The sequence below is a fragment of the Xenopus tropicalis genome, chromosome 10 (assembly GCF_000004195.4).
Source record: "Xenopus tropicalis strain Nigerian chromosome 10, UCB_Xtro_10.0, whole genome shotgun sequence".
Taxonomy (NCBI): Eukaryota; Metazoa; Chordata; class Amphibia; order Anura; family Pipidae; genus Xenopus; species Xenopus tropicalis.
The window spans coordinates 6,752,790-6,766,065 of NC_030686.2; the positions used below are offsets into that span (position 1 = coordinate 6,752,790).

Genomic DNA, 13,276 nt, shown 5'->3' on the forward strand with positions numbered 1-13,276 from the left:
TAGATACAGTAAGAGACTGTATAAGACAGTTAGATACAGTAAGAGACTGTATAAGACAGTAAGAGACAGTAAGAGACTGTAAGAGAGTGCCAGATGTAGAGCAGGGGAGGGACAGGCACACAGGAGGAGGGGGCACCGGGGGGCTGGGGGGGCACCGGGGAGGCTGGGGGGACAGGCAGGTACAGTGCGTAGAAGGGAGCGCTGGGTGCAGCGGGGGAGAGAGGCGGGGAGACACCGAGGGAGAAGCCACACACGGAGGGAGGAGCGGGCAGACTCAGCGCACAGAATCCAATGAGACAATGTACATCGCTGTGCGCCTATCGCCGGGGCAATGAGTGAGCGCAGAGACGCAGCGGGGGACGCGATGCCTTAGCGCCTGTCGCTACTTCCCCGGGGGTGCGGGGCTGTCTCGGCGACTTTGTGCCGCTGTCTCAGCGCTGATGCGGTGCCCCCGGCGGCTTCCAGCCCAGGGCAGAGTAGCGAAGCGGCGGCACCATGCCCGTCATGAAAGGCTTACTGGCTCCGCAGAACACTTTCCTGGACACCATCGCTACCCGATTCGATGGGACGCGTAAGTGCTCGGCCGAGCTTGCTCGCCAGATATTCTGCTTGTCCTTTGTGCAACTGCATGCTTCATTATCGTCCCGTAACTGGGTATTCAGTACTCGGGCAAAAGGGTCGAGTCGGAAAGAAAGCGCTGTCTGCCCAAATCGCACCCAATGCCCTGCGACTTTCCATCCCACATCACTAACTGGCTTCTGTCGGAAGGTGCTATTCTTGTATGTGTAATATAGATATCTCTATGCTATATGTATAAGTGTCAGCCACATATACTGTGGGGCAGTAGGAGTACAAGTACCTGTCATTATAGGCAGAAAAGTACTGTATTAGGGTAACAATGTGCATCTATATACCCTATATATTGTACATACTGTATATACTGTAGATATTGTATATATTGTATATACTGTATATATTGTACATATTGTATATATTGTATAGTTAGATATATACACACAGGCACATACTCAGAGTATCAGTATATATATATATATACACATTCTACTTTGGCACATTTTGTACCTTTATTCATAGGCTGAATATGCTTTATAACATGAAAATAAGGTCACATGACCAAGGTTATGCCCTGCTGGCACTGCCCATTAACCATTAAAGTGACATCAAGGCATTGGCATAACTAGATGTTACTGGGCCCCACAGCAAATTCAATGTAGGGCCCCCAACACCATAGTAACCATTAGTAAACTGACTTGTTCTACCCAGATATATTGAAATTGCTCATTTATTTAGGGCCCCCTACACTCCAGGGCCCCCCTGTTTCCTCTATAGTTCCGCCCCTGCACCAAAGCCCACCATGTGGCCCCCCGGCATCTGGAACTTGCAGAACATGTTCATTAATCTCTGGCTGCAGAACCCCAATGTAAGATGCAGAACCCCCAATAACTGCAGAACTTCTGATCAGGTTCTTAGTGTCTTTCTAACAGGGTAGTTGACTTGTAAGGGTTAATAAGGGGCTAGGGAAGGGTTGCTATGTGCCAGCCTCCGTGGTGTTTGATCATTTAGTGAGGCAGATGGCATATGTTCCTCTAACTGCCACATTCTCGCTATACCAGGGGCAGTCGCAGCTGTGCAGTTATATCAGCTGATCCGAAATCCAGGAATCCCATGAAAGCCGGAATGGCTGGGGGGGGGGACCAATGAGGATCTGGCACATTTAGCGGCTTCATTAACCCTTTCATCCGTTACATTGTAAGCCGGGACCCTACCAAACTGTCGGCGGAAGCGGCAGAACACATTCAAGCCTTCATTCCTTTATTTGCTCAGAGCTTTAGTGTCACATGGGTTTGGGGTCGGTTTGGCCATATACTAAGGATTCGGCAAATCCAAATCCTGCAAAATGTGCTGGGATTAGTCCGAATCCCCAACTGAACCCTGGATCTGGTGCTTCCACCCTGAATATCATGATCCGCGGGTTTCTAAAGAGCTACTAGACTCATTAATCAGATATCAGGGGTATTGAAGGTGTAGTTCACCTTTAAATTAACTTTTAGTATGATATAGTGGGTGATTTCCTACAACAATTTGCAGTTGGTCGTCATTTTTTATTATGCATTTTTAATTATTTAGCTGTATATTCAGCAGCTCTCCGGTTCAGAACTTCAGCAGCTATCCGGGTTGCTAGGGTCGAGATTACCCAAGCAACCAAGCAGTGGTGTGAGAGAGATTGGAATATGAATAGGAGAAGCTTTAATAGAAAGATAAGTACAGGTATGGGACCCATTATCCAGAATGCTCAGGACCTATTGGGAAATAAACCCAATAGGGCAGTTCTGCCCCCAATAAGGGGTAATTATATCTTAGTTGGGATCAAGTACAGGTACTGTTTTATTATTACAGAGAAAAGGGAATCATTTAACCATTAAATAAACCCAATAGGGCTGTTCTGCCCCAATAAGGGGTAATTATATCTTAGTTGGGATCAAGTACAGGTACTGTTTTATTATTACAGAGAAAAGGGAATCATTTAACCATTAAATAAACCCAATAGGACTGTTCTGCCCCCAATAAGGGGTAATTATATCTTAGTTGGGATCAAGTACAGGTACTGTTTTATTATTACAGAGAAAAGGGAATCATTTAACCATGAAATAAACCCAATAGGGCTGTTCTGCCCCAATAAGGGGTAATTATATCTTAGTTGGGATCAAGTACAGGTACTGTTTTATTATTACAGAGAAAAAGGAAATCATTTTCAAAAATGTGAATTATTTGATTAAAATGAAGTCTATGCAAGATGGCCTTTCCTTAATTCAGAACTTTCTGGATAATGGGTTTCCGGATAAGGGGTCTGATACCTGTAATATAAAAGTAACAATAACATTTGTGGCCTCACAGAGCAATAGTTTTTTTGTTTTCGGGGTCAGTGACCCCCATCTAAAGATGGAAAAGTCAGAAATAAAAAATGTAAATCATTTTGAAAACTATAAAGAATAAGAAATGAAGACCAATATAAAAGTTTCTATAAATTGCTTGTTCTGTAATGTACTTTAAGACCACAGTGAGTTTAATATATATATATATATAACTACAAACGCCTATTTATAGGTAATGCATTGTAAGACTATAGTTTGACTTGTTCTAGAGCCAATTAGAATGTAATATATTAAAGTGTATTGGGATATTTATAATGTAACCATAATAGCTTTGTGCGTGGTGATATTTGCCTTTAAACTGGGAGGCTTATAATAAATGCTCCGTGGAGGATAATGCTGAATCAGCCCGGGGTAATGTCAGGAATATTACATAAGTGTTGCATTTATAGATGTGTGGGTGTTTTATGAAAGGCACAAGTATGGGACCCATTATGCAGAATGCTTGGAACCTTTTTCCAGACAAGGGATCTTTCCTTAATTTGGATCTATATACCTTATGTCTACTAAAAAATAAACATGAAATAAACCCAATAGGGCTGTTCTGCCCTCAATAAGGGGTAATTATATCTTAGTTGGGATCAAGTACAGGTACTGTTTTATTATTACAGAGAAAAGGGAATCATTTAACCATGAAATAAACCCAATAGGGCTGTTCTGCCCCCAATAAGGGGTAATTATATCTTAGTTGGGATCAAGTACAGGTACTGTTTTATTATTACAGAGAAAAGGGAATCATTTAACCATGAAATAAACCCAATAGGGCTGTTCTGCCCCCAATAAGGGGTAATTATATCTTAGTTGGGATCAAGTACAGGTACTGTTTTATTATTACAGAGAAAAGGGAATCATTTAACCATGAAATAAACCCAATAGGACTGTTCTGCCCCAATAAGGGGTAATTATATCTTAGTTGGGATCAAGTACAGGTACTGTTTTATTATTACAGAGAAAAGGGAATCATTTAACCATGAAATAAACCCAATAGGGCTGTTCTGCCCCAATAAGGGGTAATTATATCTTAGTTGGGATCAAGTACAGGTACTGTTTTATTATTACAGAGAAAAGGGAATCATTTAACCATGAAATAAACCCAATAGGGCTGTTCTGCCCCAATAAGGGGTAATTATATCTTAGTTGGGATCAAGTACAGGTACTGTTTTATTATTACAGAGAAAAGGGAATCATTTTTTAAAATGTGAATTATTTGATTATAATGGAGTCTATGGGACATTGTAATGGCCTCCCTGCAATTCGGAGCTTTCTGGATAACAGGTCTTAGGATAATGGATCCTATGTCTGTATAAACCGCCTTAATAATGGAAATAATCCCACTCTTGCAGGATTGGGGGGTGCAGAACCCCATTGTGGCTTATGTTGTCTGTATTATGGCTTAGAGCTACTCTACGAGTGTGAATATACAGCAGCCTTAAGGTCCCCATACACGTGAAGGATCCGCTCCCTTGGCGACATCGCCAAGCGAGCGAATCTTCACCCGATATCCCCACCTACGGGCGGGCGATATCGGGGAACGTGTAGGCTAACTCGGCCCTGGGGCCAAACAATCGAATTATAACAACGGGTATAGGCAAAGTTGGTTCAGGGATCAACGAGCCGATGCGGTCTCCCGATCCGACTAGATTTTTTAACCCGCCCGATCGAGATCTGCCCGATTTCAGGCCAGATATCGGTCGGGCAGGCCCGTCGGTAGTGCCATACACGGGCCGATTAGCTGGCGAATCTGTCTAAGGGACCCATATCGGCAGCTAGAATCGGCCCGGTATGGGCACCGTTATGCAGATAAAGATATGGCCTTAATCTACCCCTCGTATCTTTTTGCCCCCAACCAAATCACGTGCCTGAAGGCGCCCATTTTGCGTTACCAGGTACAGGCAAGGTGGCAGCGGGTGGAGATGTAGGGGGAGACCGGAGGCACAACCTTGCACTATTAATAATGACATTATAAACCATTATGATTCTAGGTCTTTAGTTGTCCTTTTTTCTATTACCGACTCTGTTCTCTTCCAACAATGCGATTGCAATGATACGGCAAATAAATGGAGCCTGAAAAAAGTGTTTGGGTTTCTGCAACATTTGTCCTTGGAAAATTCTCTTCGCATATTTCACAAAGAGAATCTCAATAGGGACCTGATAGGAGCCGAGTCGTCGTTCTGCGTCGCGCCCAGGCTGGCAGTGCTATTCATACCGCGGCTTTTGTTTACGCGTCGCCGTGGAGCCTGCCGCCGGCAGTGCCTTGTTTTTGTCCTACTCAGTAGTCCTTTGGGGAAGGTGACACTACCAGGTCGGTACCTGGGGAATTTCACACTTGCAATCATTAGATTCATTCGGCTGCGGCTGAGTAACGTGGGCACCGTGTGGCACCCAGCCGGCACATATGTAGGGTTGCCCTGGGAGAGTACAAAAGCAATGGAAAGACAATTGGGGGTCCTTTATCAACGTTGGGCAAATTTGCCCATGACAACCAATCAAATTGTTGCATTCATTGTTCTACTTGCAGTTGGCTGAAAAAAAGCCAATCGCTGATTGGTTGCTAATAGTTACTGCCCACTGGCAAATCTGCCCAGTGTTGATAAATGAACCCCATTGTCTCTTTGTAATATTGTGGGTGAGATTTCTCTAGGAGAAGAAAATTAAAGAGTTTAGTATGATGTAGACACTGATCCTCTGAGACAATTTGCAATTGGTCTTCCTTTTTTATTTTTGTTGTGATTTCTCACTTACTAAGCTTTTTGTTCATTAGCTCTCCATTTTGGAATGTCAGCAGCTATCTGGTTGCTAGGGTTTTGCTTACCTTAGCAACCAGGCAGTAGATTGAATGAGCAACTGGAATAGCAACAGGCAAGGAACAGAACAGAAAGATAAGGAATAAAAAGTAACAATAACAATAAAACTGGAGCCTCACAGAGCAATAGTTTTTGGCTGCCGGGGTCAGCGACCCCCATTTGAAAGCTGAAAAATGTAGAAATGGAAGGAGAATTTTAACAACTATAACAAATAAATAAATGAAGACCAATTGCAAAGTTGCTAGGAATACTGCATCCTATAACCTGCTGTTTTAGGGCCAACTTGCCGGTAATTTTGTAATAAATCTTCCTCTGGCCCCAGCCTACTCCCCATCCACCTCCAGTCTACCCCGGCCACATCTGTCCCCCCACCCACCCAATTCTGACCCCCCACTCCCCCTTCCAATCCCCTCTCCCATGTCAGCACGGTATGTATAAATATAAGATTCATTCACTAAGTCATGCCAATTAGGTCATTCATTGTAATTTATTATACAGAAAAACAATGCAAGTCACAAACAATGACCTCCCCAAGGGGGTGCCCTGATGAAGGTCACGGTTTCTGACCAAAATGATGATTTTTTCTTTTTGCAATAAATTAATGAGTGTTTCTCTTTGTGTTAATATATATATTTATTTATTTATATACTCACTATAGACACTGGTATAAAGGAGCTTAGTGATGTCATCAGTTATAATCGGAGCTTAGTGATGTAATTACTGTCACATGACTCACTGAAACTTGTATATTATAATAAATAAAGTACCCCCTGTTGTAAAATATGAGGATATTAGAAGTCACCTCGGATTTCCATGACCTGTATAAAAGCACTTTGCCTTCGGCCTCGTACCTTTATATGGTCATGGAACTCCTCTGTGACTTATAATATCCCTATATGTTACAATAGGGGGCACTTTATTCACTATATATTATAAGGAACTCCTCTGTGACTTATAATATCCCTATATGTTACAATAGGGGGCACTTTATTCCCTATATATTATAAGGAACTCCTCGGTGACTTATAATATCCCTATATATTACAATAGGGGGCACTTTATTCACTATATATTATAAGGAACTCCTCGGGGACTTATAATATCCCTATATGTTACAATAGGGGGCACTTTATTCACTATATATTATAAGGAACTCCTCTGTGACTTATAATATTCCTATATGTTACAATAGGGGGCACTTTATTCACTATATATTATAAGGAACCCCTCGGGGGCTTATAATATCCCTATATGTTACAATAGGGGGCACTTTATTCACTATATATTATAAGGAACCCCTCAGGGGCTTATAATATCCCTATATGTTACAATAGGGGGTACTTTATTCACTATATATTATAAGGAACTCCTCGGGGGCTTATAATATCCCTATATGTTACAATAGGGGGCACTTTATTCACTATATATTATAAGGAACTCCTCGGGGGCTTATAATATCCCTATATGTTACAATAGGGGGTACTTTATTCACTATATATTATAAGGAACTCCTCTGTGACTTATAATATCCCTATATGTTACAATAGGGGGTACTTTATTCACTATATATTATAAGGAACTCCTCTGTGACTTATAAAATCCTTATATGTTACAATAGGGGATACATTATTCACTATATATTATAAGGAACTCCTCGGGGGCTTATAATATCCTTATATGTTACAATAGGGGGTACTTTATTCACTATATATTATAAGGAACCCCTCTGTGACTTATAATATCCCTATATGTTACAATAGGGGGTACTTTATTCACTATATATTATAAGGAACCCCTCTGTGACTTATAATATCCCTATATGTTACAATAGGGGGTACTTTATTCACTTTATACACTGAAGCCGGTATAAATAAGCAGTAGCACAGTGCCGGTGTTTGCGTGTTTATCCCTCGCACACGTATGATTTTGGCTGCTCCCCATACAGAGCACACAGGGGCCGTCATGCTACGCTGCTCCCAGGCACGTGTGATAAAGCAACAATCACTCTGCGCCGCCGGGGAGAGAGAATTCATCCTCGAATGAGACAGGCGTTTTGATAAATAAAGTGCCATATTGCTGCATCAAGGATTTTTTTGTAAGAGGATTATGGGGGAGGTCAGAGCGCAGGGAGGTAAATTAGGATGTTGGTATCTGTTGTGCTGCAGCCGGACCCGTCTCGCTCTTCTCTGCCCCCCCCCCATTAATCCCTAATGATCTTCTAGTAACTTGCCCTGTTTGCAGGGCACCTTCATTTCCATTCATTTAACCTCTCGGAGGGTTCCCTGCTGCCTCTCCCTATATAATGTGGCTTTATTCCTTAGAACTGGAGCGCTTTGTTTAGTTCAGCACCAAGGAGAGCTCCCTGCAATCCCTACATGTGCTTCTGCTGCATTCTGGGAAAGCCGTGCCGGAGCATAGATACCCATCATTATATAACATCAACGGGTATGTTTATATATGTATGGGATCCGTTATCCGGAAAGCTCCAAATTACGGGAAGGCCATCTTCCATAAGCAAATAATTCACATTTTAAAAATGATTTCATTATTTCTCTGTAATAATAAAACAGTACCTGTACTTGATCCCAACTAAGATATAATTACCCCTTATTGGGGGCAGAACAGCCCTATTGGGTTTATTTCATGGTTAAATGATTCCCTTTTCTCTGTAATAATAAAACAGTACCTGTACTTGATCCCAACTAAGATATAATTACCCCTTATTGGGGGCAGAACAGCCCTATTGGGTTTATTTCATGGTTAAATGATTCCCTTTTCTCTGTAATAATAAAACAGTACCTGTACTTGATCCCAACTAAGATATAATTACCCCTTATTGGGGCAGAACAGCCCTATTGGGTTTATTTAATGGTTAAATGATTCCCTTTTCTCTGTAATAATAAAACAGTACCTGTACTTGATCCCAACTAAGAAATAATTACCCCTTATTGGGGGCAGAACAGCCCTATTGGGTTTATTTAATGGTTAAATGATTCCCTTTTCTCTGTAATAATAAAACAGTACCTGTACTTGATCCCAACTAAGATATAATTACCCCTTATTGGGGCAGAACAGCCCTATTGGGTTTATTTCATGGTTAAATGATTCCCTTTTCTCTGTAATAATAAAACAGTACCTGTACTTGATCCCAACTAAGATATAATTACCCCTTATTGGGGGCAGAACAGCCCTATTGGGTTTATTTAATGGTTAAATGATTCCCCTTTCTCTGTAATAATAAAACAGTGCCTGTACTTGATCCCAACTAAGATATAATTACCCCTTATTGGGGCAGAACAGCCCTATTGGGTTTATTTCATGGTTAAATGATTCCCTTTTCTCTGTAATAATAAAACAGTACCTGTACTTGATCCCAACTAAGATATAATTACCCCTTATTGGGGCAGAACAGCCCTATTGGGTTTATTTCATGGTTAAATGATTCCCTTTTCTCTGCAATAATAAAACAGTACCTGTACTTGATCCCAACTAAGATATAATTACCCCTTATTGGGGCAGAACAGCCCTATTGGGTTTATTTCATGGTTAAATGATTCCCTTTTCTCTGCAATAATAAAACAGTACCTGTACTTGATCCCAACTAAGATATAATTACCCCTTATTGGGGCAGAACAGCCCTATTGGGTTTATTTCATGGTTAAATGATTCCCTTTTCTCTGTAATAATAAAACAGTACCTGTACTTGATCCCAACTAAGATATAATTACCCCTTATTGGGGGCAGAACAGCCCTATTGGGTTTATTTTATGGTTAAATTATTTTTTTAGCAGACTTAAGGTATGGAGATCCAAATTACGGAAAGACCTTATATCCGGAATACCCTTGGTCCCGAGCATTCTGGATAATCGGTCCTATACGTGTATCCTGATCAAGCTTAGTGATTAATGCTATTCCCTTCCCGTAGTCCGTCCAACTGGTCCCTAGTAACGGGGCAATGCTGACAGTTGCCTTTCCCGAACCCATGAAAAGCAGCGGCATTGCCCTTCTGCCCCCGCAATGGAAAGTACAGTTATCATATAAGGATATGGTGGGCAGTTGTATATATTGCATATCTAGGCTGAGCGGGATGAATGCCCCGCTGTATGTTAGGGAATGATAGGGCCGTGCAGCTGCTCCGGGTGGAGTAGGATAAGTGCATGACATAAATGCCTTTTAGCCGAAGCCGCCGCAGTCCTGTACGGTTCCAAGGCGGTTCAGCGACAGACGCCGTAGCTTCGGCTTGAAGTGCATTCTGAAGGTCTCCTGGCAACTATTGAGAGGATTTCTATGGAACTAAAGAACCCGAGTGCTAAGGAAAATGCTCGGCCCTGGAAAGTTAGAGACTCGTGTTCAGTTCATGAATATATCATTCGCTTGGTTTTCTAAAGGATAAACGTGGGGGGATGGGGTATGGGGGGGGGCAAATGGTAAAGGCAACAAAAGAGAAGAAATGTCTTTAAATGTGTGTGTGGGTCTGGGGGGTTCTGTAAGATTAATAACAAGCTGAAAGCACTTCAAATTTTGACCCCATCCCAATAAAATGTAAAATCTGTCTATGTATTCTTCTATATAAATATATTGTCATTGCCTGTAATAATAAAACAGTACCTGTACTTGATCCCAACTAAGATATAATTACCCCTTATTGGGGACAGAACAGCCCTATTGGGTTTATTTAATGGTTAAATGATTCCCTTTTCTCTGTAATAATAAAACAGTACCTGTACTTGATCCCAACTAAGATATAATTACCCCTTATTGGGGCAGAACAGCCCTATTGGGTTTATTTAATGGTTAAATGATTCCCTTTTCTCTGTAATAATAAAACAGTACCTGTACTTGATCCCAACTAAGATATAATTACCCCTTATTGGGGCAGAACAGCCCTATTGGGTTTATTTCATGGTTAAATGATTCCCTTTTCTCTGTAATAATAAAACAGTACCTGTACTTGATCCCAACTAAGATATAATTACCCCTTATTGGGGACAGAACAGCCCTATTGGGTTTATTTAATGGTTAAATGATTCCCTTTTCTCTGTAATAATAAAACAGTACCTGTACTTGATCCCAACTAAGATATAATTACCCCTTATTGGGGCAGAACAGCCCTATTGGGTTTATTTCATGGTTAAATGATTCCCTTTTCTCTGTAATAATAAAACAGTACCTGTACTTGATCCCAACTAAGATATAATTACCCCTTATTGGGGGCAGAACAGTCCTATTGGGTTTATTTAATGGTTAAATGATTCCCTTTTCTCTGTAATAATAAAACAGTACCTGTACTTGATCCCAACTAAGATATAATTACCCCTTATTGGGGCAGAACAGCCCTATTGGGTTTATTTCATGGTTAAATGATTCCCTTTTCTCTGTAATAATAAAACAGTACCTGTACTTGATCCCAACTAAGATATAATTACCCCTTATTGGGGGCAGAACAGCTCTGTAATATTCTTTATACAAACTATTCTAGGTATTTTTCCTTATTCTCTATAATTATGTAAGCCTGACCCCATCATGATGGGCCAGGGTGCCATATTTCTAGGGTTGCCACCCAGCCACTATTTCATTTGCCCTGCAAATGGGCCTCACAGTTGTAGGACTTTGCTGAAAGTCATTCTCTCTAGACTTCCTACATGGGACCATGAATACAGTGCTTTTCTAGAATTTATGACAGATGAGCAGGGGGTGATAGGTGGGTGTCCCCCTGGATTCCCCTAGTTTGCACCTTGTGCAATTAATTGAGTGATAATGAGCATAATGAGATATGGAACAATGTACTTAGCATTCGGCTGCCTATGTTGCACCCACATTGCTGTGCCGGTGCAGGCTGCATTTAAACCTCCTTGCTACAAGAGCTCTGCAAAGATTTTGTTGCCCTTTCTGTGCTAAAAATTTGTGGCAGGGGATCTATCTTTTGTAACGTCAATGTTTTAGTCCTTCCTCCCCAGCCCGGATTTCAAATGAGAAGAACTTTTTTGCAGCAGGATTTCAGCATATAAAAATAGAATTTCTTCATATGTTTTGAAGGAACAGATTACAGGGATAGGGATATTAGGGGGTTTCTTTAAAGGACAAGTAAAACCAGAGCTAAACATGTCCTTTTTTTAAAATTAGAACTGCTCAGAGGAGAAGGGAGGCTATGGAACACCTAAGGCCAGCTGGCATTAACTACAGTTCCATAACTGAAGGGCTGCTGGGTAGTAGAGACAAGACACCGGGTTTCTACCAGAATAATAATAATAAAAGCCTCTTTAGATAGGACTTTATGTGCTTTAAATATGAGCAGCGCTGATGGGAGACGGAAGGAAGCGAAGGTCGAAAGGGGAAGGAAAAGGTAAAAATAGAAAGTGAATTACAGCAATAGAATTAGCAATGCAGGAGGGAAAACTTGATCAGAAGATGGAGGTGCCGACGAGCCTGATAGTACGGGCGACTGGAGCAGAATGCATTAAACGCTTCATTTCAGAAGGGGCGCTTGGTTTATGGTACAGCCTTCCATAGGGACCAGAAATGATCAAAAAATCACGGGACAGATAAAAAGCAATTATGTTGCCTTAGAATGTGCAGACTACATAGCAATGCTTTATATATGGCTTTCCTATAGTAGAATTGTACTTATTTCTCACCCTATATCTATGGGTGCCCATGGATTTGCCAATGTAATGCGGGCAAACCTGTATTACCCTGTAGCCTCTGTGCCCAAGGAAAGGTAAATAAGATGCCCCCTAATCTCTGTGCGTGTGGAACAGACGGTGCTAATTATACACAGTGGTGATTGCAAGCTCAGGAACTGTGTGTATTTGGGAGCTACAGAGGGATCTCCTAGGGGGAGAGTGATGAATATCCTCTGTTTTATTCTGCTGCCGGGGCTGCTTATTTATCTTGGAGAATGGGCTGTCAGGAGCTGCTGGTGTGAAGCGGCAGGGTATTGGGGGATATAGAGATGTCCAGATGCACATACTGAGGGCATCAGCTCTATCATTTCCATATGTTTCTATATATATATATGTATATGTGTGTGTGCGGGGCTATTTATATATACTGCGGCCAGCAGAGAAGAACCTTGTTGGTATTTCAACGGAATATCAAGGGATATATAGACAAACAGATATTATAATCAACCATAACCTTGTTGGATATTGCAGGGGAATGAAGGACTGTAGAGAGACAGACATTATACACAATTAGATCCTTATGGATATTGCACTGATAAATGGGCAGATGGTAGAAATATATGGAGATGATAGAGAGATTGAGAGGGATAGAGAGTTAAGGTGGCCATACACATTCAGGTCCTTCAGAGCGATTGGGCAGCTTATCTGCCCGTGAATGGGCACCCCCAACGGGCCTCCCTGACTGATATGTGACCTAAAATTGCCCAGATTTCAATTGGGCAGGTTTGATTTTCTGTCAGATTGGGGACAGCTTTTGCTCGTTGGTGTAGTCCCAGATCCGATGGCACCTATGCCCACCGTTGTAATTCAGTTGTTTCCCAATATCGGCCACCTTTAG

The 13,276-nt window shown here is 41.5% G+C and overlaps 1 protein-coding gene across 1 annotated transcript in view; it reads left to right on the top strand.

Annotated features, from left to right (window-relative positions):
* The first annotated feature begins 255 nt into the window (after positions 1-255).
* The window catches only part of kcnh4 (potassium channel, voltage gated eag related subfamily H, member 4), a 115,261-nt gene continuing 102,240 nt past the window's right edge, over positions 256-13,276 (top strand). The window contains exon 1 of the mRNA XM_002942318.3: positions 256-571. Within this exon, the coding sequence (XP_002942364.2) occupies positions 496-571 (76 nt within the window). The 5' untranslated portion in view covers positions 256-495. The remainder of the gene's footprint in view (positions 572-13,276) is intronic.